This window comes from Sturnus vulgaris, chromosome Z (genome assembly GCF_052056855.1).
Source record: "Sturnus vulgaris isolate bStuVul1 chromosome Z, bStuVul1.hap1, whole genome shotgun sequence".
In the NCBI taxonomy this organism is placed as follows: domain Eukaryota; kingdom Metazoa; phylum Chordata; class Aves; order Passeriformes; family Sturnidae; genus Sturnus; species Sturnus vulgaris.
Window position 1 is genome coordinate 38,254,476 of NC_142283.1, and position 27,658 is coordinate 38,282,133.

The window sequence follows — 27,658 nt, forward strand, 5'->3', positions numbered from 1 at the left end:
GGCTAGAACCAAACCATTTAAACTTTCTAGAAACCTTTCATGAGTTCTAGCACATGGACTGTGCAATACTAACATCATCTAACAGTGAAGCACTGTTACTCATTAGCTCATTTTACTATCTTCAACAATAAAAACATGTTAGATACAAGTAACAAATACATTGAATCTAACCTTGCAAATAATTGCATTTTACTTAATATGAAGATGACTCAAATTTCTCTGTGTTGATTGTACAAATTATTGTGGTTGCCATTGGAGAAATCAGCATTTAGAAGAACTTTCTAAATTGAATGTGGTGTTTCATTAGTTACTGTATTAATTACAATAATTATTTAATTATGCATAGGTAACCAATGAATATTCCATGATATCCAGGCTACTTCCTTTAATCTCTGTATAGTCTGTCCTACTCTGCCAGTAACTGGAAGTTTATTATGGTAATAGTTGTTGTCCTTAGGCCAGGAAATGAGAGAAACACACTCCTCGAAGGTTCATTTAAATGTCACTAAATCCAACAATTTATAGCCCAGGATATTTTGGACATGGTCTACTTGCTGAACCATTCATGCACTTCAGTAAAGCTGTGTGAAAGATAAATTATGAACTATGTCAGAATCTTACATTTTTTGAGACTGGAAGATTATTTAATGAACAGAGTTCCTTCCATACAGTCTTCTACATTAAGAGACTGTGTTTTGTATGTAACAGCTATTCAGCTAAGAAAACAATTGAGTAATGATGAAAAATATTCTTAATTCTGCAAATCGGCAGTGCATTTCTGCTGAGATGTAATTCTCTACAATTGTTATTACTGAGGAGTACTTTAGGACTGCACTTTACAGTCATATTACATGGTCACCTCTGAGAAATACCACTGATACAAATTATATTCCCTTGCTATCAATAATTCATCTTTATTATTTAATTTAATGAATGAAGCAAAGAACTGAAGGAACCACTGAGGTCCTACTCCTATATTTTCCTAAGTGAGGCCCTCCCACTCCCCTTTCATAAATGGTGACTTTATTTTTTCCTTTTCATCTTTATTTCAAAGACTTTTTTTTTATATCCTAGGCAAAATTTTTGGACCCTGGAAAACCATGAGTGGATCTCCAGGTTCAAGATTTATATTGTGTCTCCATGCTTACCTTGTAAGGGAGCCAAGTTTGCTTTTATGCCCATGTTGTCTCATGCAAGCATCAATTAGATCCTAACATTTTTTCACATAACAGACAGTGACATCATGGCCCAGAAGTAGTTCTTGATGATTAAAAGGGATTGTAAAACTTGACAATTTAATGCAATTGTTGAACTATTAAATATTGGCTTTTAAGATTAAAGTCCAGGATGTGAATGCTATCTGGTCAGTTCCACTAAAACAGTTCTTGTCATAACACAGCTGTGATCTTTGCAAAGAAATAGGACACTGGTTATATTTCATGGTGATTTTTAAGGCATTTCAGGGAAAGATCACAATGGAAAGAACAAAAGTAATGGAAATATTATAGTTCTAGTGAAATATCTATCCTCATCTCAACCACCACATTTTAAACAATCTTGACTTTGCACAAATACTGTTCTAAAATTCCCTTTTTGTCTCTTGTCATTCCTCTCAACTGAAATTTCTTTCCATATGCTTACATGACTGGAAATGTATCCTTCTGATTCACATAGGCCTGCCTTGCTATTTTCATTAAATAGACAGACACAGACACAAAACCCCCTCAAAACTCCAAAGCTGGAGTGACCACCATAATAGATTGTGACTTCCATGTTTTGTTTTACAAGATTTTGCTGTTAAAAACTCGTGACTAACTTTTTTTCTTTCAAAAAAAGTCCTTTGTGTGTGCTTGGTGGTATTTTGTTTTCCAGTGTACATGAAAAGAAATATGTTACAGATTGTGAATAGTCTAATGTCACAACTAAAAGTTTTTTTTTATAAGCTCTTAATCTCCAAAGTCTGTTTCTTCCCTTGGCTCAGCTAGAAAGCTGTGATGGCTGTTGAACTATACTTACCATAGATAACTGGTAAACCTTTGTGAATGTTACCTTACCTATCCATATTTTGGCTGAAGAAAGTTTCTTTTCTGAGGATTAAAATCCTGGTGTAGAAGTCTGTGCCTCAGTTGGCCTCCAGATTTCTGTTTGCTTTCAAATCAGTCCAGATCTGCTTCATTGCTGGTTGCTACTGAAAAACCCATATTGTGTGTTCGGGTCTTGCCTTTTACAGAAATCCTTACCTGTCAAAATTTAGATGCTGACAGTAATCTCCGTATCTCATACCTCTGCAATAGAAATACAGTCTGAAGAGTAACTAAAGGGTCTATTTGCGATTTGACTGAAATGAAAAGCCCAGGAAAAAAATACTTACAAGTAAATCACCAATTTTAGTAATTCCATACCTCTTTTTTCTTGCGTTGGGGAATTTTAAAGTCTGCTAATATTGAGTGCTTATTTTAGCAGTTGGTGAAATTAGTATTTTTAGAATACAGTTCACTTAAAGCCTGAAGTAGTTTCTATCTGGGGAAGTTAGGCCGTGGTTCATAGGGAGGTGTTAAACAAGTATCTGATCTGTAGAAATATGCAGATGTATAAAATGCACATTAGCAAGCAAAGGGTGTTGATTTGATTTTCTTAATTTAGTTTACACGGTTCCAGTACGTCTCTGTGTTTAGATACCCAAAATGCCCAAAACCCTGCAAATCTGACTTAATGCCTCTCTATATTTAGAACAATTGTTTCTAGATTTGTTAAGAATTTGTGTTGTAAGCCATTCTGCAATACAAGTGAAGTTAAGCATAAAATCAAAGTGTTTCAGGGAAAAAGGAAGATAATATACTTAAAAATGCGATGGCACAAGAGAAAATTTGCCTGTATTTTTTGTAAACTTGGATAAATATGGGTGGCTTTTCCACAGTTGGATTCACTCATAAATGAGGATTAAAGATTTAAAAAAAAAATTAATTAGGACCATTAAATTAACATTTTTGTGGAGTAGTTCCAACAGTATGTCTCTTATTTCCTACTTGGTATGGAAGCACTTTGTTGTGAACATCTGATACTCTATCTCATCTAATATTGTTATCATCTACATTGTTTAAAAAAACAATGAACGAGAACAGAAATTAGAGTTCGTTACTTGAAAAATGCTTGCTATAATTACCCAGAAACAGGACAGAACTTCTGTAGCTGTTCTTTGGAGTCATACATAAGCTGGTGTTGTGTTGCTAGCTCAGCTTCAGCAAAACACTGTTACAGGATGAATCAGGAGTGAGTCTGGCTGCTGCCATCCTGTCTCTTGTTTCTGTACAGTGCTTCAGATCTCTACAGTCTTTGTGGTTTTTTCTTTTTTTTGATAACTGATGTTAGACATTTTACACATAAAGCTCCCAATGGAACTGCTCTGTTCCTTGGTTCAGACACAATCTTTTGTTGAATTATGTTTTATTTGCTTTGAGTCTTTTTTCAAGGTCGCTTAAGATTTGTGACACGTTCTTCATGCATAGTGTGAAAGGCACAGAGACTCATACTGGGTGTAGCAATATAAGAAATAATTTCACTTAGAAAAAGCAGGTCTTCTGGCAGCCCTGGTTTTAAAAACCCAGCTGTTCTTTATCTTTTATCCGGTTTCCAACACCTCCCCCTCTCCTGATCCTTCTTGCCCCTCTTTGGGCAGTATACATTGTGGAGGGTCACTGTGCATATGCAGTAATGCTCAGGCCACAGTTCAGCCCTATGGGACCTCTCTTCTCTTCCACATGGTTTATTGGTAAGGGGGAACAGACAGCAAGGAGAATGCAGTCCTGACTGAAAACCATGGGAGAAGGAGGACTTTTTAAAGAAAAATAGGGAAAGCTGCCAGGAAATCCAGGAAATGTGAGCCAGCATCCTGCAAGACTGGGCTTTCTTTTGAGTAAAGTAAAAACTCTTGTTCTGATTCTTCAGAGGGCTTTTCTTTCCATCTCTAAAATTCATGACTGACTTGCAACCCTGTCATCTCCCTTCTCTTCTTTCCAGCAAAAATATTTCATTTGTCAGGTAACTGTGTCTTCTTGGCGGAGATCAGGTTCCATGGCTTTTTGATTCTTTTTTCTTGAGTAATAAATGAATTCTAGAGGAAATATGAATCACTGAAGAGCATGACAACAGTGGTCATTGGGTAGCACGAACAAGAGGGATCTGGAAGTCCTAGAGAAGCATGATTAGTAAAAGTCTAAGCAAGGTCTGCCTACTTGGGGTTTTTTGCATGTTTAATATGTCTTTAAACATATCTCAGTACCATCAAACTAGTAAATTTAGACAATATTTAGTGGATGGCATGGAGAAAGTAATTTTGGATAAGATAAATTTTGTGCTTACTCTTTATTTGGTTTTCAGCATGTCATTTGCACTGGGTTGTGGTGTAAGGTGGAAAGTGAGAAAGAATGCAAAACTAAACTGGATCCACCAATGGATGGAACAGACTGTGATACTGGAAAGGTATGCCTCTGATGGAAAAGCAGTATCAATTATACTGAACATCTAACATGTAAGGAAACAAACTGAATAGATCTTTGTGCTTCTTTAAAGTTCCAACTTTCCTCAATTATCATAAAAATAAGCTATTCAACTACGGTTGAATGTATTATATATGAAATATTTTATAATATAGATACAAAAAAAAGATAATATTTCCCTAAAACCAGTGAATTAAAAAAAAGTTAGTTCAAGAGACAGAAGTTTTGATATTTACACCATTTTATTTCAAATTCATTTTCATTTTTGTCATATTTATGAATAAAGTACAATTGTTGCTCTTCCAACTGTAAATAGAAACTTAAGCTTTCAAAGATACAGAAATTCTTAGATATTTAGTCTCTTTGAAGGAATTGATACAGATTGTTGTTGAAATCTTTCAGGATAAATTTTGTCAAGAAATATTTATAGTGTTGCTGCATGTATAAGAGTGACAAATCCCATTAAAAGCATGATATCACAGACAAATTAAATGATCACCCAAGTCAGACTTATATAAATTGTCCTTCAAGAGCTTTTCAGTTAAAATTATTTGTAATCTTTGTATATATCTGTAAATGAATATAAGTAACCTCAAACAGAAAACAGAGAAAGAGCATAACGTATGTCCTAGGATTTTCAAGATATTGTGCTGTCAGCCATTTCCCACGGGAATGATTTACTCTTTGAGTTACATTACATTCACCAGGACTCTCAATATTCTCCTAAAATCAAATCAATCAATTAATATAAAATGTTAATATAATATAATTTTGCATGCTTAAGGAAAACCAGGTTGTATTTCTGTTCGTATCTCTAAAACAATGACAATTGCTTCAATATTTTAATTCTGATAAAGTTTGTGGTTGATGCTCTCTGAAGTCAGTATCTGAAAAGCAAGGGACTTGTGTTTTGTTTGATATCACATTTTTTACATTGTGGAATAGCAATGGAATAAAAAAGCAGAACCTATTATGATAATTACCCAGAGTTACTGTTTGTAATTAAAATGGTTCATTGAGCCAGGCTATAGGAATAACTTATCTATGTATAGCAGTAAAAAACTAAGCAGACATCACCAAAATATTGCAGGGGATAAGAAAGAATTGTTCTTGTTTGTTTTATTAACAGTCCGAGATGAGGTTTAGGTTATACAGATCACTGGCATTGGGGTTTTTTTATTGGTATTGTGGAGATGAAGTATTGTTGTCTTCTGTTCCTCTTAGGATCTTAGGAAGTGATGGAAATGTCATCTGCATAGCTTGTCCTGCTTGGCTGGGGTTTGAGTAAAGGATTTTTAAAAATCCATTAGACTTTGCAGAGGGCAGATGCTATCTCGATTGAAAAATCCGTATTTATCTGAAGCAATAACTTTAAATGTATATGAGCATTTCTGGTTTGGAACATCCAAGAGCATTACAAAATTTATAGTTCCTAGTTGTAAATCTAATATAAACATGGAACCACTCTACATGAAGACTTTTTAAAAAGTGGAGTAATAATGCCTTCATTGTCATGTGATTATTTAAGAGAGAAAATTAAGATCAATTGATCAGTAAAGACCAGTTTCAGACTGTAGGTGAATAGGTTACCAGATAAACGTTTAGCATGGACAGTAAAAGTTACAGGAGTGTATTCTAAAAGAAACAGAAGTCTTTATCTATTGCATTAGTGACACCTTTTGTTTCGCTATAAATAGAAGACTTATTTGTGAAGTCTGTTATCCATTGATAAAAGTCATTCACCAACAGTTCAGAATGTAGAAATAAATTAGTTAAATTACTAATGTTAATGGCATTAAGTGATCATTGAATTGTAATTGCTGAATCGCTGAATCATGAAATGGTTAAGGCTGGAAAATACCTCTACTTCCTAATACATGGGACAGATACTAAGTTGGTATAATTTGATAAAGCACTAATTTCTGCAGAGTTTATGATGATTTGTACAAGACATGGACATAGGTTACAGAGCATTACAATAGTGATTGGATAGTTTTTGAGTGAGAAATTACAGTTTTCCTGGGAAATAATATATGCATGCAAAATCATTGAATTTATTATTACTATTTTAATAAATGCCAGAAATTCTCTGGACTTTCTCACTACTGGCTTTTTGAAGCTTCCATTTTGTCTTTGAATACAAGTGGTGAAAAAAAATCTCATTTTCTCTATTACTTGTAATATATCTTTCTATTGAAATTGTCACTGGATAATGAGGGACAGTGAAGTTCCTGCTCCTGGTGGGAGCTGTCGTGCTGAAGCAAGCAAGTCCTGAGAACTGCCCTGGACACTGCTGTGATCATGTGCACAATTCAGCGGGACAATGATGCCTGTAATAGGTTTGGGCTGTACCCTAAAATGATTTCTTAGGCAGTGCCCAATTTAAAATGAAGAGAGACAGCATAGTATGGATACCATTTCTAGGAGGTATCCTTCATTGGAAATGAACTTCTTTTTGAGGTTGTGGACCACCTCAAACCTGCTCCACGGCCACTGAACCAGCGGAAGGTCTTTGGCTGTTGCATTTACTAGGACAGATAGAAAAGCCTTGGAGAGCACTAGGCAAAAATATAGATGGCTGATACGAAAACTATGTATAGAACCAAATGTTTATGTTGTGCTTCCTGTGTGCTGGTGGAGAAGTGAATTGTTTTGCGTATGCCTTGATTTATTTACCTAAGAGCTGAATTTTCCCCTAGTGGTGTAAGGCTGGAGATTGTATCAATCGGACCTCTTTTGCCGAGCACGTGGAGGGCGAGTGGAGCGCTTGGAGCACCTGTAGCCGCACCTGCAACACTGGAATCAGCAGTCGGCAGCGCAAATGCCCTGGGTAAAAACGGGTTTCCATTGCTGTGCACCAGAATGTCTGTACAAAATTTACATGAGAACAGGACCCCGTGAAGATACAGTTGGCCTTTATCTAAGAAATTAATACTTTGTGAATACTGAAAAACGCTTAGAACAATAGGTATTTCAGGTATTTTACTGCATGGCAACACTATTTTTCATCTTTTCTGCTTTTGTCAAGGCCCTAGATAATATTAATAGAAGAATAAAACTTCCTTCTTAAGCTTCACCTGAAGAAGCAACAGAAAATTAAATTCACATTTTCTGACTTGCAGATTGTCACTATGTAATTCTAGTCTTTAAATTTTTTTACTTGAGAAGATTGACTTCTGCATCTCATCTGGAGAACCAAGGAACTGAAGGTTTTAAAAACAGATCTTTCTACCAGTTTCTCAGACATTTAGATGGACTATCTGGAAACAGAATTTAGATTGCCTATCTTGTGAAAATGAAAACCTTCTGCTTTTGGAGATAAGGGATTTTTTACTTTTGACTTGACTGAAATTTGTTTTACTATCTCTCCGTGACCAGCTAAAAGGTGTTTTCCTTTTAATTGCTCAGTACCTGTTCAATTTTTGTGGGTCATTTATACACTAAGTGAAAAAAAAAAAAAAAAGAAAGTATAGGCATAGGAGTGGGAACAGGGCAGAATAATAAGGTAAGTACAGGGAAAATCAAACCAGAGTGGATAAGAGTTAAGTCAGTGGTGTTAAAAAAATTAAAATACAAAGGGGAAAATGAAGAATTATTAGATTGCAGATTTTGGGGTTAAATAGACAGGGGGTTTAAAAGAGATAAATTTGCATAAAGGATTTTGAAGAAAAGTTGGATATGGCTATACAAAAGCATGAGGATTTAACAGAAATTTTGATATGAAGAGTTCTTTCGTAGTTCATGCCATCTAAACACCACTTTCAGGTGGATACCTTAAAGCTATTTCTAGAATTTATGGATATCTTAGTTAATTAAGACCGTCATTAATTCATTTTTCGAGGGAAAGTTCCAAATTACTCCAGTTTCTGCAGTTCTGTCCTCTTTTACATTTGGTCGTTAGGACCTGCAAGCACAACTGGAGTGACCAAAAAGAAACAAAGAATTTGTCTGAACCCTGTAACACCACATTCATAGAAATAGGAGAGGTAGCAAATCTGTAGGTGTTGTTTCCTTTCAGTAGCCCCTTTGGCTCCCAGATAGAGAAAAATCATCTCAGCTGTATCAAAACTGCACCTGAGGTTCTCCTGACTGAACTCCTACTAGTCCTAGTGCTTTCTTGGGGCTAAGTGTAAATTATGGCTTAGCACCCATCATTCCTTATATGTAATGTAACCAATACAAAGAGAAGGCAAACATGTTTTCTTCTGTGACTTCAGTTTTTCATGGCTGATTTCTGAATGCTAAGTGTCAACAAAAAAGCCTGATATTTTTAATTTTTGTCTAGCATAAGTAAGCTATACTGTAAGTTGAACTAAATATTGCCAACAGTAAAGGGTTGTATTTATGTCATCTTTTCTAGTTCAGGCCTTGAAGGAGAGTGTCATGGGCCCACAATGCAGTATAGGGTCTGTGAAAATCCTTCTTGTCCTGCTGGTGTGCCTGCCTTTAGGGACTGGCAGTGTCAAGCTTTCAGTGTCAGATCTTCATATCAGAAGCATGTGCACCAGTGGCAAGCTGTCATTGATGATGGTAAGTATAAACCATCTCCTTTGTTCTCTTAATCTGCTTATATGGCTTGTAGCTTGCTGATATTGTTGTTTATCAAGAAATATATATTTAAGACTAAAGCGAACTAACAAACCTCAAGCCCAGTATTTTTGGTAAGTTATTTTAATTCCATAGACAAGATCTAGTGGTACTTTCGTATGCTCTAGAATATTTTGGGTTTTGTTCCTATTGAATTTGTCATTCCTTATAGGTAGTAACTACATTTGAATGAAAATCCAGTCAGCTTTTTCCTTTTTAATCAGAATTGTAGTATGAAGTCACTCAGAAATACAGATTTCTAGAGTAATGCTCCATCATTAAACATGCATGTATCAGGCCTTTTTTTTAACCTACAAAGCCAAAAAGACACTGCAAATGTTGTGAGCCTTTGTTTTTGAGGAAGGAGAGAACTTCTGGTTTAACTTTGTGAGTATTTCAACTATCAGTGTTTGATTTGGCAGCAATGTGTAGATAATGTATGCTGTAAACTTCGGTAAGATTTCTATAAATCCTAATACCTATTGCATGCAAAGTTCTGGCATACTGTATGAATGCTTCCGTGCAACAAACTTGCTTGCATACCATGTCATTAGGAAAATGCTCGAGTGCGAGTATAGTAAGATCAGACTTAGATTATCTGCAACAACGATTTTGGTGTACAACATAGGGAAAACAAATTCCTTCTTGTTAGAAAAGTGAACAGCTAATTCAACCCACTGAATTTTCTGTGAATTTTTGTGTTTTAATTTTATTTAAATTAAAAACAAATGAAAAAAAAAAAAAAGCACAACAAAAACACACCAGTTATGAAAACAGTTGACTTGAGAACTTCAGAAAATCATAGCAGACCATAATAAAGAAAACCCTAGAAAGACACAGGAGTACTGTGAATTTGTGTTACCAAATTTTAAGGAGTTCACTACTGCAAATTGTTTTTACTATTGAAACAATTTATCAGAAAACATTAAAAAGCATAGAAGACTGTTTTGCTATCAGTGTATATATGCCTGACTCAAGGAGGTGGTTTTCATTTCTTCTAAGCCTTTTCTCAAGGTGCCAAAGGGAAAACTTGTGGTACTGTTTTCCTCAGGCTGGTATGTTAGCTCATTTCATTGTAAAAAGAACTTCCAACTATTACGTATGTGCTTATCAAGTAACTTAGTTTTGTTTTGCTTGACTAAATTTTGTTTTAGCACAGGAACACATGGTTTGTTTACATCTGGCTTCGAATAATGTGGTTTCATTCAGATGAAAAGATCTTGACACTCTCTTGTGCCATGTTAATGAGTACCGATGGTTGCTTTCATCTAACTTTGTTCTGAGTGATCCTGTTATCTTGAGGTGTCCCTCAGGAGAAACAAAAGTAAACCAGCCAGAGAGTGCCAGTATCCCCAGTATATGTTATTCTCAAATCCTTAATTGTTTGCTCTCTTAGTGGACACTAACTGTGCACCATGTCCAAAATAGATCTCCTGTAGTCTGTTGAAGTTGTCTGGTGTTGTTTAGCTGCTGTCTCTTTGAGTTCACTGTCTTTAAAATCGTGTTTAGGTCATCAATTGAGTATTCCTTTTAAAAATGCTGATACATGCTTAAAGCCCCCAGGGCACGTTGAGGTTACTATTTAAGTAGTATAATTGGAATGCAGAGGGCACAGACTCAGGCAGCTCTTTAGCTGGAGATGGCTTGTGTCTGACTAGCTTCACATGTTGGTAGAAGAGATCACATCTGGTCCTCTAGTGATACCCCGAGGCTCTGTCAATTTTAGTAATTTAAATGTGCCCAGACCACTCTGTTGTGTGAGTCAGCTGGCACAAAACTCCTCTGTCTGTACTTTTCTGCTCTTTTGCATGCTAAAACTACTTTTTTGAAAACAGTCCTTTGCAGATGGCAATTTCCAGTCTAGACTGAACTGGTGCTAGTTAGCACATGCAAAAAACTGCGGCATAGGCTGTTTTACAGTTCAGCTGTATAGACAGTAGAATTCCAGTGCCCCTGAATGTTTCCTGGAACTGTTTAATTTACTAATAAAAATGCACTCCAGGAATCTAGAAGTCAGTATGAAGTCAGAGTGGCATAGACTGTGTCCAAGTGAAATCAGTTTCAAGTTCAGGATTGACTTTTATCCTTTTAAAAATCTGCAACAGATTTAGGAAGAAGTTCTGAGTCAGTATGTCTGCGAACAAAGATATTAAAAAATCCTGTCGTTTTGTACTTAGTGACCACTGGGAAGAGGCTTCATTTCCACTGGGAAGAGGCTTCGTTTCTTTTATTCACTATTATTTTCACAGTGATGAAACGAACTTCATTGTTTATAAATGTGGCCATTAGGAATACTTGGATACATTGGAATACTTGGGTATTACTACATTTTTTATGCTCTTTCATAATTAGAAATTATTTACAGAATGTTTTAGAAATTTAGTAGAAAATTGCTTGAACTTCATAAAAAATGTTAGGAATAATGTTTCCAGGGGTCTTGTGGTTTTTGTTTTTGTTTTGTTTTTTATTGTTTGTTTGGCTGGGTTTTTTAAATGTGAACTTTGTACATTCATTTGTTTTTCTTCCCAGGGTGTGTCAGTTGCTTCATTTTTTTTTCCTTGACCTGCACAGTTATAAAGGCTGGAAAGTGTTAAGTTTCTTTTTTAACCAATATTTATGATCTGCCAAAAATATAGTATAGATTACAACCAAAATATTCCAACAGCTGTAATGTGTATATTCTTAATTGCAACAACAAGCATGACATGAGTACTATGTAGGCCAAGTTTATAGCAACAGCATGCTATAGGAAGAAAAAACTCAAGTTTTTCAAACAGCTAAGAAATAGATTAAAATATTTTTTGTTTTCTCTGTGTCTAAAATGCATGATGCTAATGTAGATGCATGACACACATAGCAAGTATCAGTTTTGACGATCAGTATTGAGGATAATTCTGTATTTCTAAAGTTACCTTTTTCCAATAATGCATGTTTTTCCATCCATTGCTGCTACAGAAAAGCCATGTGCTTTGTTCTGTTCACCGGCTGGAAAGGATCAGCCTGTTCTTCTAACAGAAAAAGTGATGGATGGGACTTCCTGTGGCCAGCATGGGCTAGATGTCTGTGCAGATGGTAGATGCCAGGTATGAATTATTTGTTTTGAACTTGGATATACAGGCACACACCAAGCACACATTTATGTTAAAATTTCAAAAGGTTTTTATTTCATATCAGGCCCGCATATATTAACTTTATTGTTGTTATCAAGCTACCCCTGATATTAATTCATGTGTCTTATCAGTAACGTGGAGATGCTTGAGTAAACTTAATTTGTTTTAAATTGAATGCTTTTTAGAAAAACACAGGTACAATTTATATTTACATATTCTAGACCTGTTTATGCCCTATTCAGAGTAAGTCCTTAGGCTGGTATTAATGGCACTTTACCATTGCAGGCATAGCAAAGAACCATCCATATTTTGAGTAAAAAGCAGGAGAAGCACATTGCATTCTCTTAGGAGAAGATCTTTGGGGTGTGTGTTGCACAGTGGTTCTGATGTGCCACAGGTCCCACCAGGAGATGGGAATGCAGTTGAGTTTCTCTTGGAGAATCTGGTAGAGTTAGCCTACCATATAGGAAGAGGGAATGCAGCAATCTACATGAAGTCACAGGGGAGTTCTCTGTGGGACAGATCTCTGCCATGAGCTGGTGCAACCCTCCTTCTCAGCAGGGCTGGGTCATGCTGGCCAGGCACCTTGCACAAGGGTGAGGTGAGGTGCACCTGATACTAAAAGCAACTTTATGAAAAATGTAGCCTGTGCCTCAATAGCTTTTACTTTCTTCTCCCACAGAAATTTGGCTGTGATGGTATATTGGGATCTCTGGCTCGTGAAGATCATTGTGGTATTTGCAATGGTAATGGAAAGTCATGCAAAGTTATTAAAGGTGATTTTAACCATACCAGAGGAGCAGGTAATGTCTGTTTGTTTATTTCAAATATTAAGGAAACCAGTGGCTTTTTGATTATGTGGAGCACTGGGAAATTAAAAAAGCTATATTTCTTAAAATTATGCAGATCCTCAAAAGAATTTTAGATCTAGCTTTTTAAAGATGATGAGACATTCAGGATAAGAATGCATAGGTATTTTAAAATTCGTTGCAAAAATTTTGCACGCTATTTCAATTGCAAAATGGAGGAAATATCTTACATTAATATACACTCTATTTTTTAGGAGAGACTGATTTTTAAGGGATATAAGAGATTAGGTTTATATTTTTAGCAAATTGAGTGTTGTAAATTCTTTTAGTGTTTAGATTCATTTAGTGTTCGTCAAAATAAATATCCAAATTATGATTTTTTTAATCTAGAATAATGTTACTAAACTAAGCTAGGCAGTGAAAAATCATAAAGCCGAATGCAAGAAGAAGTCTAATACCTCCTCATTACTCATTATTTTATACTAAAAATAACATATCATAACAAGCCAATAGATTTTCTAATGTAAAATGAACATGACATATCCAAATGCTGCTCTGACCTGTCCTGTGAATGGGAATGACTTACTGGCTCAATACAATACGGAATGTATTGTATGCTATACAATACAATATCAGTACAATAACGTTCAGAAGAGTAGAATTGAAGTCCTAATAATGTGAATCTTGCACAGTGTATACAAATCTTTGAAACAGCATTTGGCCAACTTTCAGCATTTGTTTGCCATTTCACTTTCAGTTTCTTGAGTAGAAAACATGCAGAATTTAGAGGTGGTAAGGAAATCACATCAAAAATACTGTAATTAGAAGCAGTGTATCTTTGAAACATAAAGGACTTCAGTGCATTTTAGACTGAAGTATAGTACTTTAGGAAAGAAGGGAAATTTAGACATAGGCGTCAAATGTTTATGTCTGGGCCTCTCAAGCAGAATGTAAGGCAAAGCAAGGATTCCAAACCCCAGATGAATCTGGAGGACTACAAGATACAAAAAACAGCAAAGAAGGTTCCTGCTAATAAAATCACATTATGTCAGCTCTCTTCTATTGCTAATGTGAATATCCACACATTTTCAAGATTTTTCGGGGTGCTGTATCAATCCTCAGTATTGTGGTATTGCCATCTTAACACCTGTGTAAGTTATCTTCCTTCTCAAGAAGCTGTAAGCAGTATTTAGAAAGCATTATTAACTCTTACAGAAAGATGCTGCTTTAATTTTCACATTTCAGAATTATTGAAAAAGTGTTATAAATGCTAACTATTTTGGTGTAGAATATCATATAGCTACACGTAATAAAATATGGGTGTATTTTTTCCCTTTGTGAAGTTTACCTGGATAATCTAAAATATGTGTTTATTAATGACATTCCTGCCTGCACAGTGGTTTCCACTTGCATTGCCTTTTCACTGTGTTTTATTTAAAGCAACTAGTTAAACATCCTCTCTTAGTCCCACACTATCAAGAGACAACCTCAATTTGAAGCAAATAACTAATAAATAGTTTTCAAAACCAAAGCCTATCATAACAGGGTTTGAATATGTTGAATCAAGAAGGAGATGGACCAAAAAATACATAAAACAAACTAAAAACTAAGCAGCAGAAGGATGTTTAGATTTTAGTGCCATACCATTCATCTCTACATGCTGAGTGAAGTTGGAATTCTTTTATAGTCATCTGGTGGTCATGATGATACCAAGCTACTTAGCCAGAAATAACTTCACCTGCTCCAGCCTCAGTCTCCAAGCCTCACTAGTTCTTGATATGCTTACTGTGCCATACTCTTTTAATTATTGGTTGTATATATATTACATATTATGCAAAGTTCCAGAGCTTTTCTTCCAATTTTGCAAAAATCTTCAGAGTATTGCTATATACATTATAACTTGCTATATATATTATAACTGCTTTAAAAAGCAAAATAGGGGAGAAGAAATGAGAAAACATTCAAGATGTACTTTTCTATGCTTTTCTGGTTTTCTGTTTAACTTAGGATGTTTGGTCTCATGTTTAGGTTATGTGGAAGCTTTGGTGATACCTGCAGGAGCAAGGAGAATCAAAGTTGTGGAAGAAAAACCAGCTCACAGTTATTTAGGTAAGTATTATACAAGTTTTAGTGTTAATGTCCTGTTTTGCTCAACAGTGAAATGCTTTTGTCATTGAACAAAGCTCTGAGTAGAAAAATAGATCTGTGAAGAACTTGTCTAAGGAAGTGAGCAATTTATTACAGAACCATTTTTCATATAGGTCTTCTTTTGGACTTTTGTCTCATCTTCTGTAAAGAATATTTCAAACTCTATTTAGATTATGTAAATGTCTGTGCATACTTGCACATTTTGAATTTTTCATATGGAAAGCACATTAAAACTACTGAAAAGAATTTTGTGCTCAGACACTGGACAACATATAGCAGTTCACTAACAAAATCAAACAGAAGTTCTAAAAGTAGACTGAAAAAGCAGAAAAGTATTTCTTTGCACTATTTTGAATTGTCTGAATCTTCTATTACACAAACATAAATCACAGTGATTGTTTTCGTTTAGTTTTTCCAATTAAGTGAAATTATCTTTCATTGATTAAACAAAAAGTGTTTATCTTTTAAAGAGGTCTAAAGAAGTTGTTCAGGAGAGTACACTTTGTTACCATTATTGTTACAGGGTTTAAGCAAATATATATAAAATGAAAATGAAAATATTTCTGTCTTAGAAGCCCTAGGATTTAAAATTAGAGAGCTCATTCATGAGACACTTGAATAATGACATAACAGGTCTAGGCTTTATAATGAATGAATGTGATGGGTTATAGTGGAATATAACTATAGAAATTACTTACAGTCTTAGCCCTGAAATTCTTTTGTGCTGATCAGAAATGAGAGAAACTGTTGATTTTCAGCTGAACTAAAGAAGTGGGTTAGCTGTGTCATTATTTTCAAATATGCGATCAGGCTACCTCAGGGGGAGGATAGATCTCTCACATTTGCAGTGTAACACAGTATGATGTAATTGGCTGTGCTCTTATAGGCATCCAGCCTATAGGTGTGTTGTGTTCCATGTGATTTCTTTTATGAAATGCTTCCTGGTTAAAAAAAAAAGCATGTTGTGCCACAATTTGACACAGGAGCTTGTGGGAAAGCAGATGGTGTCTGAAAATTTTTGAATCCCTCATTCTTGACCATGTTAATAGTTTAAAAATACCTAGAACTAAATCTGTTGAATCTTTGCAGAGCATGTAATTTCAGATTTCAAGGCAAGCCAGTTGAGAACCTGGTCCCATCTCCCCTACACGCCCCAGAGCAAAACTGAGGCTAGAGTCTCCTGAGACTAAACATGCTTTCCTTTCACATATAGAGGACTGTAGGAAGTGATTGAGAGCCTATGGGTAAAAATTATGGGCCAGGCCAACACAGGAAACTTCTTTGTTGGGGGTTACAACAGGCTGCCTAACCAAGCAGAGTCTGTTGATTAAATACTCTTGCTTCAGCTACAGGAATCATGCTTCACGCTTCCAGTTTCTGATCTGGCTCGGGAATTTCAGTAACTTGATATCTGCTGGAAAAACAGCACACCAAGCTGTAAACAGTCCAGGAGACTCTTGGAGTGTATTGAGGATAAGTTCTTAATTGAAATTATAGACCAGAGTAATAGTGTTCCTGGACGTTGTTGGTTGCTTCCCAGCACAGATGAACTATTTAGAGAGTTTGGTGGCAGCCTAGACTGCAATGATCATGCCCTGCTGGAACTCATGGTTTTTAGGGATTTGGGCCAGGTGAAGACTAAAGCCAGGACTTTATGAGAGCGAACATTCAGTTGTCTAAGGAATTGATAGATGGTACAACTGGGAAACTGCCCTTGGGTATACAGGAGCAAAATAGAGCTGGCAGCTCTTTAAAGATTTAGGATAATAGTTTTTAATAACAATTAAGGATAATAATTTTTCCTAGATTGCAAAAGCACTTGATTATTCCAACATATAAGAAATCAGGAAGGCAGGAGAATAGCATGGGTGAGTAAGGATCCTGATCAAACTAAAGTGTAAGAAGGGAATGCACAGGCAGTGGAACAAGGGACATGTATCCTGGGAAGTATATAAGGATGCTGCTCATATATGTGGGGATACATTCAGGAAAACTAGGGCACAGGGCACAGGTAGTGATGATTTTGGCCAGGAAGGGGGAGATTAATAAGAGTTTCTACAAGTTTTTAGTCAGAAATGGAATAGTGAAGAAAATACACACACCCACAACACACACTGAAAAATAAGGCAGGAAAAACTAATGACAGTGAGCATGGGGAAGGCTACAGTGCTTCAGAATTTTTTTACTCCACTTTTGACTCAGTGGTAAACACTTTTTCCACATCTTTCAAGTCCCTCAACATCAGGGCAGGGAGAGGTGGAATGAAATTCCTCCCATCATAGATCAAGTTTAAGACCACCCAAGGAACGTGCACATATGCTAATATATGGAACCTAATGAGAAGCATCCCGTGGTCCTGAGGGAACTTTATAATGTAATTATCAAGCCACTCTCAAGTATATTTGAAAAATCAGGGCAGCCCGGTGAAGTCCCCAGTGGTTGAAGAAAAGAGACTATTGCACCAAATTAGAAGAGGATAGGATGATGAAAAGGACACTGGCAATTAGTAATCAGTCAGCATTAGCCCTGCTGTTTTCAAAAATTACTTAAATCTCAAGTCTTAATGTTCTTAAGGTGTATTGAAAGGACACCTGATAACCTGAATGGAAGTGAAGCAAATACTTCTTTGGCAAAAAATATTAGTGAATGTACTTTCATTTAGAATTGAATTTCAGATATCTTTTACATTTTCTATAGAAAAGTGAGGGTCAGTCAAAATGGCATTACTTTGATACTTTTCTGGAAATATGACTATATTTTGGACAAAGCAGAAAACAAAATTCACAAAGTTAATACGGTAGAGTGATTTGTATTAAAAAAAAAAAAAAGATTAGTAGGTACAGATTTACCAAGTGGAAGACCAGAACCAAGGCACTGTTCCTTCCCACTGAGAAATGAAAGATGCAATAACTGAATTGTGATTTGTTTGTTAGCCTCTCACACCTCATTTTAAAATTGGAAAGGTGTATAGTCCTGGCACAGTAATTAAAAAATACATTGCACTCATCACCATCACTTAAATGCCGCTGTTATAATGTTGTATGTTCTACAGAGATACAGTTGTAATTAATCCCCTTGGTTTAGCACTGAAATTGTGGTTGTGGTTACAGTTGTGGTAGCCTCTCCCAGTCCAGGTTTTCTTTGGTTTTCAGTTGTAGGTGTATTGCTTGAATCACCTGAGAGAAGGTATCTTGTGTTTTGAATGTTCTTCCTATTTTGGGTTACTTTGTACAGAGCAACCTCCTCTGTCAAAAGTTAAGAAGGATAGGAATATGTGTGCAGTATGGAATAAAACTTAGAGAACTTGCTTACAAAATGGGGTGTGACAGAGTGAAGAACAGAAGCTACACTGCCTGAATCCAAGTCCAAATTCAAGGCTTGAGGACACACTTTCTGACTTTGTCTAAGACCAGTGACTCATATGAGGAATCTGAAAGCAGAAAATGCAAGATCTGGCATATTTCTGTATTCTGAGCTGGAATTCCAGTTTCCTGCACATGTCTGCATGCTATGGCACACACGTTCATTTTAAAGACCAGACAGAATAATTTCTGCTGCTCTCTGGGGAGAGGATGCTGCTCCATCTGAGCAGCATGACCCGGCTGGACCTTGCATGTTGGAGTATATTTTTTTAATTTCTCCACTGAGAAAAGGATTAGCCCCAACAGTTTGAACATTAATATAACTTAATTACCATTAACAATTGAATGCTTAAACTTTAAATACTGTTTTTTAAATCTTGTACAATCACTGATTCTTTTTAGTACGAGACTTATGCAGTGTTAATGGATTTTATAGCCTTAACATCTATTACACAGTGCTGCAGTGGTATACATCAGTGGTGTCTTACTCAATTGGATTCCTGCCAGTCCATAGGCCTGTTGCCATTGTTTCCCATGGAAACAAAACATAACAGTATAAATATGAATAGGAGAGGACATGATTACAGGAGTGACTCACATTAACTTACAACTTTATAAAGGGAAATTTTGGAACATGTGGAGGTTCTCTTACAACAATCTGATGCCAAACATGCAATTTCAATGAAGTCAAACGTGTAAAACTTCTTGTACAGAAGGTGTCTTAAAGTCTATTTCACATGATTATTCAGAACTGTTTGGAACAAAATAAAATAAAATAAAGTAAAACAAAATAGAAACAATTACAAATAATTCACGGAAGAATCTATTCCATTTACTATAGAAAACTAATGTTTGCCATGGATGAAATGTATCTTACATGACTTGATCATATTTTTAAATATAAATTAGGTCAGCATCAGAAATGTTTAAGCCAAAAAGAACAAGCTTCTATTTGTTAAAGCATGCAATTATGTAGTGAAAGTGTATAAATTCCTATCACATTCTATGGTGCAGAAAAGGCAAGTGTAGTTATTAGAGAGGGAAGAATTCTGAACTAGAATTATTTTTTTTTTTAAGTTTTAGCCTAGTTTCACAAATCTTGACGAGTCTCTTGTGAAAATTGTGTTTTCCATGCTTCTATGGATTATAGAAATGGCCTCCCTGGGATCAGAGAATAGTTCCCTTTGCCTTTAAGTAGTTCAGTGTTTAAATTATGAATTATGCTAGAGCCAGTCATTCTTCTCAGGCATTAAAACACTGATACTAACATAAAGTAATGTTAAGTACACACGATTTTGCCAGGCATTCCCTCCAGAATGTGTTTCTGAAGCACATACCAACTGAAGTTCATGTACAGTAGGATCCATCCTTGCAAGCAGAGTTAGGTGAATTTCACCTACTTTTTAAATTATCCAAACAGGAAGTGAGAGGAGAAGAAAATCACTACTGAGCAGACACCTTTTATATTGGTTTTTTTTCATGTATTTTGCAGCTCTTAGGGATGCTGGAAAACAGTCAATCAATAGTGATTGGAAGATTGAGCATTCTGGAACATTCAATATTGCTGGGACCACAGTCCATTATGTTCGGAGAGGTCTCTGGGAGAAAATATCAGCCAAAGGTCCCACAACATCACCTTTACATTTACTGGTATGAAAATTTGGTTTTTTTACTTGATTCCCATGATGTAGCATAGTAACTAATATTTTTTCCAGACTCCTCAAGAGAATGAGATCTATGTAAGATATACCTGCTTTTGTGTTTACATATATATCTACAAAAGTGGGAAGAAGGGGATGAGGAGAGAGACGTCTGTCAGCCTGCTTGTAAAAAAATGGATTTAAATCCAAGAGCAATCTTTTTGTTGTTGAGGCAGGATTGACGGTCTCAGAATTCCCACAAATGTCATAAAAAGCTAGTGTGCCAGCTAAGGAGAGAGATTCAAATTAATTTCAGGCGGTCTTAATTTTGGCTGACTATAGCACAGCATCACCTTTTCAGAATTGTGATCACCAATTTCTCCATGAAAAAGTCGAATTCTGTTGCATTTCAGCATGGGAGAGGAAAAGTTAACAAGGAAAGAAGTAGAGATGATGGGGAAGTACTTCAGAATCGAAATCCTTTAAATTAAAGGAATTTTCTTAATAAAGCAAAATATTTTTTTCCCATTGGTTTGATTTGGATACTCTAATTTCTCCTAGCAAATCCATTAGGAGGGCTGAAAGGCAGTTGAGCATCAAGTCATTCTGTTGTGCTTTTCAAAGTGACCTACTTGCAGTTTAGAGTTTGTCTTCCATAGTGTCTATGTATGTAGGAAGGTTTTCTGTCTTTGGATCTTGCAGGTGCTGCTCTTCCATGACCAGAGCTATGGTTTACACTATGAATACACAATCCCACTGGATCCTCTGCCTGAAAATCAGAGCTCTAAAGTACCAGAGCCCCTTTTCATGTGGACGCATTCTACCTGGGAAGACTGTGATGCTGTATGTGGAGGAGGTAAAATAAAATAAAAATATAGAAGCGCACACACATGCACACACACAAACATATATCAAAAATGAATATGTGTATACAATATGCATGTATATACACAGTGCAAATGTGTTTATGCAATATGCATCTATATGTATAAACACTGTTTGTTTATATATAATTATGATTCTGATGGTCAGTGTTGTATATTTAGTGCTAATATCCTCATTGTGGCTTGTATGTTACCATACAATGTAGATATACACCAGTCTTATGCTTTCTGATTGCGTTAAAAATATGGTGATAGCTCTAGGAAAAGATTCAAACTTAAATATAAAAGGTAGCAAAAGATGGCAATGACAGAACAAAATCTAGACTAACAAGCAAAGTCAGGACACAGTTTCCGAGAAGAAATACAAGTGCAAGAGCTAGAACAAGAATAGAAAGTGCATTCCGCTCTGTATTTGGAGCTACTGAAGATAAATGATCTGTAAGAGACATTTCAAACCACAGAAAAGCTGAATCCCAGTCTCAGATCAAATAAGTACAGTTAGTAACATGAGTTGAGGATGATCCAGAAACATATGGAACAAATATTGCAACAGCAGATATTAGTATCCTGATGTGATATTTTTCCTATGTTTATTAACCATAAAAAATGTGATTTTGGAAGAACAAAATATGATTCTGAAAACAAATATTGGAATATGTACAGTATTGATGTAACAAAAGTCTTTCAAACAGTTTTCTATAAAATGTTACTTAAAATGATAGTTACACTTAAAGAAACACTTCAGAGAGGGTTGTTTTGTTTTTTTTAATAAATGCAGTGTACAGTGATCTGTTCATATCTTGTGCAATTAGTCAGCCTGTGCACACTATATTGATTTTTGATACATGTTTTTCATGCTGACAACCTTGACAGTCATGGTTGCTCTGATCAACAGTTCTGAAAACTGCCATGCACCTTGTGACTGAATAGGAAAGCCTGAAAATGCTTTTCTTTCTCATAACATCAGCATAAAGAACACAGTGTTCTAGCTCCTCTGACTGTGTGAACAATCCTGGTGTCATGCAGGATTACTGTAGTTTTCATAAACATGCTTTTTGTGGTTTGGTAAGAAAGCTTCTTCCCTAGAAGGTATTTTGTTCATCGTGCTAGTAGCATCCTCTGGTTCTTAATAGTGCACTCCTGTTTACTTGTGAATCCACCCATTTTCCTAATGAACTTTTAGGATAATTGTAATGTTACTACAATCTGTCATTATTGCCTCAGATATTTCTAAATATTTCTATCATCTGCAGAAATCTTAAAATGCCTCATGTCAGCAATTTATTCTACATTAATGCTTAAATAAATATTTAAATGCTTTACCCTAATGTTTATCTTTTTTTCTGTTATAACTGGCCTTCATTTTATGTTATTGTCTAAAATAGCTGAGTTCTTACAAAGTTCTCTAGAAGGTAAATATTCTCAAATACTACTGAAAGATTTTCTTTAGACAAAACTATTTTCACTTTTCTTTTACTTTCTGGTTTAAATATCAAGCAATAATGAAATTAAAATACTGCAGTTTTACCCTAACTATTTTTGATTAAAATTTAACATTTATATTTTGATTAATCTGAATAAATAATATAACAATAATCAATAGTTTTGCTTAAATGCTCAAAGCGTTTGCCAGGGTAAAGCTATTGATGAAGCCATGTGGTTTTGTGTGTGTTTATATATGTAACTGGTCTGCGACCTCCAGTGTTGCAGAAAAGCTTTCTTTGCGTGGGAGAGAATATGAATACGTAGATGTATATATAAGTGCAGAAAGAATTGTCAAACATTTCAAACGCAGTGATATGATAGATTAGTTGCATGTGCTCTCACGTACACAAGTGCTGTGTAAAATGTCAGCAGTGGTCGTGCACATATTGTGCATTTATAACTTAACTCCTCCATCCACAGGCTCGTTTTTGACCTATCGTGAACATTCATGCTTAAGCCTGCCTTGCTCATGCATGCAGCCCCTTTGCCAGTAAACTTCCAGACAGAGAAAAAGTAACTATGAGAACAAATGGTTATGAGCCTGTTTTCTCTTAACTGAAATCCTGAATTCAAGGATTGCCAGTTTTCTAAAATTCAGGCTTCAGCATAATTGCAAGTTACTGCTTGTCGTTGGTGTTAAATTAAAGTCTAATTTCTAAAGCTTCCATGTTCAAGAGACACCAGGCTCCAGGCCACCCATCAGGACAAGGATTTTGTTCAGAGCATGCACTGGATCTATGCAGCAGTACCCAGCTTCCTAAATGGTTTTCTGACCCTGAAGTTCAGGTCATCTGTCTTCTTCAGTTCCTGGGAAATAGTGCAGGCTCCCTGCTGAAGGATGCATGTGCCGATTCCCCTTATCTGAGTGCCAGCCACAATTTTTCATTTCTTTCTTCATTTTATGTAGTAATTAGCAACCATGCTTCTCTTTCTAATTTTCTGCAAGCTTTGCCCAGTGCTGGGGTTTCAGTGGCTGAGAAAGAAAATTATTCCAGTAAGAGTAATAGTATAGGCTTGGCCTATAACTAGTAGCAGGAGTAAAGCAGAAAAGCTCTTGGTAGTGGTGTGCAAAGACTAGATTAGAAACTCACAATGTTTCCTATGAACTGTAGGATTTCTTTCAGGCTCTCTGCTAGCTTTAGATTTTTTTACACTGGTTTTGCAGTTCTTTTAGCCAAACTATATATGAAATAGCCCTATCTGTGTCCTTAAAAATTTGCATATTCTTGGTTTCCTCACACACCTGCTTCTTTTTTTACTAGGTGAAAGAAAGACAACAGTCTCTTGCACAAAGATTATGAACAAGAATATCAGTCTTGTGGACAACAAGAAGTGCAAATATTTAACAAAACCTGAACCACAGATCCGCAAGTGCAATGAACAGCCCTGCCAGACAAGGTAATAGTGATTTGGTTAAATTAAACTATAATATCTAGATGTAAAAACTTTACGGTGGACTGCTTCTGGCAATTAATGGGCAGTAAATACATTCATCCAAAATAATGCAAAATGTAGGGAAAACACAAATGCTGGAAATTGTTTCTCCTGAGTTTTAATGAAAGAGAGTCCTTAAGCACCATGCCTAAATCAATTCTTAATAACGCAGTTAGTTCCTTTCCTCATGAACTATTCTCTTATCTGTGCTAAAAAACTGAAATTTAAATGTTGTTTATATAAAGATATATATAAGATTTAATCCAATGCTCTTAATTAGCGATATGTTTTAATGTTTGGTGTTTTTTTTAAACAAGACTTTGCATCTTTAAAGATCTGATAAACTCTGGCTACCCTATATAGTAAATAAATAAATAAACCACTGTTAATCACTCTCTACATTTATGCAACTTGTGTAGCGAGCCTGCCTCTCGCTCCTCTCTTTCCTCTCACCCCGTGAGAGGAAAGAAAGTCCTTGTATGTGGATCAGCAGTAGGCTGAACCAGGCTCTGATGGCTGAGCACTGCAAGAGGCAGGAGGCAGCTCCATGTGCAGCCTGTGCCACGCAAAGCCCACCCGCCAGCCACTGCAGCTGAGCTGGCAGCCTGCTCCTTGCCCTGGCTGGCCAGCCCAGCACAGTGGCCATCTCAGAGTGGTGCCACTTGGCAGCTAAGAGTTATGACGTGAGGGGGTCCTCAGGAATTGCATGTACTCGTTTAAAGCAAGTCAGAGCAAGTCCACACCTTTCAAGGGAGGGGAGAGCAGCAGAAGGAGCATCCCCAGGAGTAAGCACTGGTATCAGTCTGCTGCAGTCAGGACAGGTAGATGACATTTTTAAACAAAATAATGCAAAATAAATTAAATGCAAATACTGTTTAAGAAAGTATGTAAACTGAACTAGAAGACATAACTTTCTTGGAAAGGATGAACTACTGAAATTGATAAAATGTACGATACATTTTAAGTAAGACAAAAATATTTGGTCTTTCCCAAACTAGGGCATTACCCTTTGGAGGAGTTATTTATACTTCATTATATGCGTGTTTGAGAAGACCTTTATTTTATTTTATTGACATCACTGTTAGCTTAATAGATAGAAATGGGATAATCTGATCTTTTTCTGAGGCATTGTCTACCAAAAATTTTCAACATTCTGTGTTTTCTCTAATTTAGTGAAAATTTTAAATATTTGCTAATTCATACCCAGAGACGCTGTGCTGAGAAATGTAAAAAATTTAATGATCCAATTTTTGATACACTGTAAGTGATCATTACAAAATATTATTAGCTTTCAACAGAAATGTTACTAAAGCATACACTTGCATAAGTACTTATTTGCTATTGGCACATGAAGAAATATCTTAAAGTCTATTTAATTATCTTGACAGGTCATGATCTATATGTCATATATCTGGACTGATAACAAAAAACCCCTTAGTTAAATGTTTTATTTTCTTGCTATAAATGCAAAACAGAAAGTTGAAACAAATGTATTAAATCTCAGTTTCCTAAAAACTCTACTTGCAAACCGAGTCTCTTTGAAAATTCTTGTGTACTGCAGCAGGAGCAGAACTGTTTGATTTTTTTAAGGGCACATGGCCATAATCTGGATCTACAGAACATCTGGGGAAAATTATGTTCTAGAACGATTATTCTCCAGGTATGTGGGCTCTGCCAAACTGCATCAGCCTTCCTTGCTGTTGTGACTTAAACCATGCACCCTGTTAGGCCTTACTCTGAAAAACATGAGGAATTGTGAGCTTTTGTGCTTTTTCCAGGGCAATGAGTCTTTCACACTTCAGTGATTCTTTCTTTTAGCAGAGTATTTTCAAGGAATTCTGGACTTTACATGCTTGGCATACACTTGACCTAGATAGACATACTGAGAATAGCAGGCAGGCGATCAGAGAGCTGTCATCTTTAAAATGTACATATATTTTGGAAATTTTGCAATTGGGATTTTAATTAGAGGGAAGCACTTTGAAAGCATAGGGGTAGTGGACTGGGAAAGAAATTTATATGTACATTAATACCATATGTAATGTAATATATGTTAGATTAATAAATATTCCATTAGCAAAAGGACAGTAAAAGGAAGCTGAAAATATGCAAGTGTGTCTTGGGTGTATACACTGGTGAGCAGAGAATAAAATGTGATGGTATTTTTCTCTTCCTGATTTCCTATTACTACACTGCCTGTGTTTCTTTGCAGATGGATGATGACAGAATGGACACCATGTTCAAGGACGTGTGGGAAAGGAACCCAGAACAGACAAGTAGCCTGCACACAGCAGCTCAGAAATGGGACCCTGATCAGAGCTAGGGAGAGGGACTGTCTGGGGCCAAAGCCTGCTTCTGCACAGCGCTGTGAAGGCCAGGACTGCATGACGGTGTGGGAGGCAGGAGTCTGGTCTGAGGTGCTGAGTTTATTTATACAAATACTCCACAGTCATTATTTGTGTCTTAGTTTTTTGGAAATAAGATCTTTTTCAGCATCAAGTGGCACAGCTTAGCTTAATGTTTTTCATGGTCCTCATGCAATGTTTTGGCAAAGGGTTCAGAGGCTAGGAAGACCAGCTGTGTATAACTGCTGCATTTTGCCTAGCTAATGTAATGCAATAGTCTCTTCTGACCAGTTCTCAAGCACATAAAATCAAGTGTATACTGTCTGTAGTAGTGGGTAACTACAGGCAAATAGAATTAAGGCACCGCAAGGGTGGGAATATCTGGGATATATCTTGGTACTTTTGTACCAAGGGATGTTGATAAGATGGGTGATGCCATCCTTCAGAGAGGCTTTGAGGGGAGCCTTTGGCAAAGAAAGACATTTTCTTCCCTTCTTCTTTCTTCTCTGCCCTTTTTCCAAGGCAACAGCAATAGGCAAATGGGCTTGTAGATAACACAATTTCACGTATGTTGCATCCTGAAGGACTGTTGTAAAATGCAATTATTTTTAAAAATATTTATTAAATTAAGACTTTTAAATGTTCTTGTCCATTTGGCTTTCTTCATCTTTGATTTCTTCTAAAATTAACTGACCATGGAGGAAGAAGAGTATTGTTCTCACTGCCATCTGGACAAGTTATTTGGAACTTCTCCCTTCATTGAAAGAAAAAAGGCAATTCTGATTGCCTTAAATACTAGAAGCTGTGGTATGGATCCCCCCGTGATCAAAATACAAATAGCAGCTTCTGAATGTGGGTGCAGTCCCTTTTTTAATTGCTCTACTCAGCAGAACTTGATCCCCAAGCAAGAAAGAGCTAACAAATAGGGAATGTTTTCTAAGATGAAAAGCAGATGCTAAGGTAGAGATAGGAGATGTAAATACCAGCAGTTTCTGGTGTGGTACAGAGTTTTATGATGCAAGGGCTGGTTATGAGAAGAAAGGCATCCATTTACAGAGGTGAGAAAAACAGGGATTGTTTAGTCAGTTTGTTTTCATTCAGAGATGAGAAGTGAGAGAGCATGTTTTTGTTGGAAGCAATAAATATTTTTTGAAGAGCAATGTATTTCCCATGGCCATTCCTACTATCACCATTATGTAGGAAGCTAGCCATTATTGCTTCCTGCAGTTATAATCAGCTTGGCAGAGGAGAGTTTTGAACTGCAAGCAGTGGGATGATCAAAAGCAGTGATAATGTTTTGAGAAGGAAATGGCATCATTTTTGGCTGTGTAAGTGGGAATGATGGAAAAAACCCCATA

General features: G+C 36.1%; 1 protein-coding gene across 3 annotated transcripts in view; it reads left to right on the forward strand.

The window, feature by feature from the left end:
- ADAMTS19 (ADAM metallopeptidase with thrombospondin type 1 motif 19) overlaps positions 1-27,658 on the forward strand; it is a 128,277-nt gene that overhangs the window by 81,993 nt on the left and 18,626 nt on the right. For 2 of the 3 annotated variants that reach the window (XM_088156597.1, XM_088156595.1), the window contains 10 exons: positions 4,378-4,479; positions 7,196-7,326; positions 8,857-9,026; positions 12,039-12,166; positions 12,876-12,996; positions 15,031-15,111; positions 20,005-20,162; positions 20,855-21,008; positions 23,784-23,919; positions 26,168-26,372. In XM_088156597.1, the coding sequence (XP_088012723.1) occupies positions 4,378-4,479; positions 7,196-7,326; positions 8,857-9,026; positions 12,039-12,166; positions 12,876-12,996; positions 15,031-15,111; positions 20,005-20,162; positions 20,855-21,008; positions 23,784-23,919; positions 26,168-26,372 (1,386 nt within the window). The remainder of the gene's footprint in view (positions 1-4,377; positions 4,480-7,195; positions 7,327-8,856; positions 9,027-12,038; positions 12,167-12,875; positions 12,997-15,030; positions 15,112-20,004; positions 20,163-20,854; positions 21,009-23,783; positions 23,920-26,167; positions 26,373-27,658) is intronic. The other variant, XM_088156596.1, reaches the window with a different exon arrangement.